The sequence below is a fragment of the Eurypyga helias genome, unplaced genomic scaffold (assembly GCF_000690775.1).
Source record: "Eurypyga helias isolate BGI_N326 unplaced genomic scaffold, ASM69077v1 scaffold24492, whole genome shotgun sequence".
In the NCBI taxonomy this organism is placed as follows: Eukaryota; Metazoa; Chordata; class Aves; order Eurypygiformes; family Eurypygidae; genus Eurypyga; species Eurypyga helias.
The window spans coordinates 228-740 of record NW_010238198.1 but is presented as its reverse complement, the minus strand read 5'-3'; the positions used below and the strand labels follow the sequence as shown (position 1 = coordinate 740).

The 513-nt window shown below is 62.2% G+C and overlaps 1 protein-coding gene across 1 annotated transcript in view; it reads right to left on the bottom strand.

Moving 5' to 3' along the window:
• Window positions 1-49: 49 nt before the first annotated feature.
• Window positions 50-513, bottom strand: part of AK1 (adenylate kinase 1) — a gene marked incomplete at its 5' end in the record, with an annotated part of 550 nt that continues 86 nt past the window's right edge. Inside the window, 2 exons of the mRNA XM_010147781.1 lie at window positions 50-115; window positions 428-511. Coding sequence (XP_010146083.1) covers window positions 50-115; window positions 428-511 — 150 coding nt within the window. The remainder of the gene's footprint in view (window positions 116-427; window positions 512-513) is intronic.

Genomic DNA, 513 nt, shown 5'->3' with positions numbered 1-513 from the left:
CGTTCCGCTGTCTCTGCCGGAGCTTGTTTGGGGGGGGAGCGGGGTACGGCTACAGCCTGTCGAGGTGGGAGCAGACCTGCTGGAAAACTTCCTCCACGGAGCCCTCGGCGTTGAGCTGGGTGCAGAGGGGTTAGCCAGGGGGAAATCGCTCCAGGGGCCGGCACGATTGGAGCTCTTCCAGGGATGGATTGAGGCCAGTTTTGGGCAAAAGAGGATCAAAGCCATCCTTGGAGAAGGGGTCTCCAAGAGGTCTGACGGGCTCCAAAGGGTCTGGCCCAATGCAAATGAGCTAGGATCGAGTTTTTCCGCCTTCCCTCACCACCCCCATCCATCACTTCCCCTCCATCCCTCCCCCCCCCCTGGGCCCACAGGCACCCCAAGCCGTGGGGCTGGAGGGTACCGGTATCAGCCGTGTCCCCCCCCTTACCTGGCGGACGATGCCCCTGCTCTTGTAGAAGGCGATGACGGGCTCGGTGGCCTTGTAGTAGGTCTCCAACCGCTTCTTGATGGTCT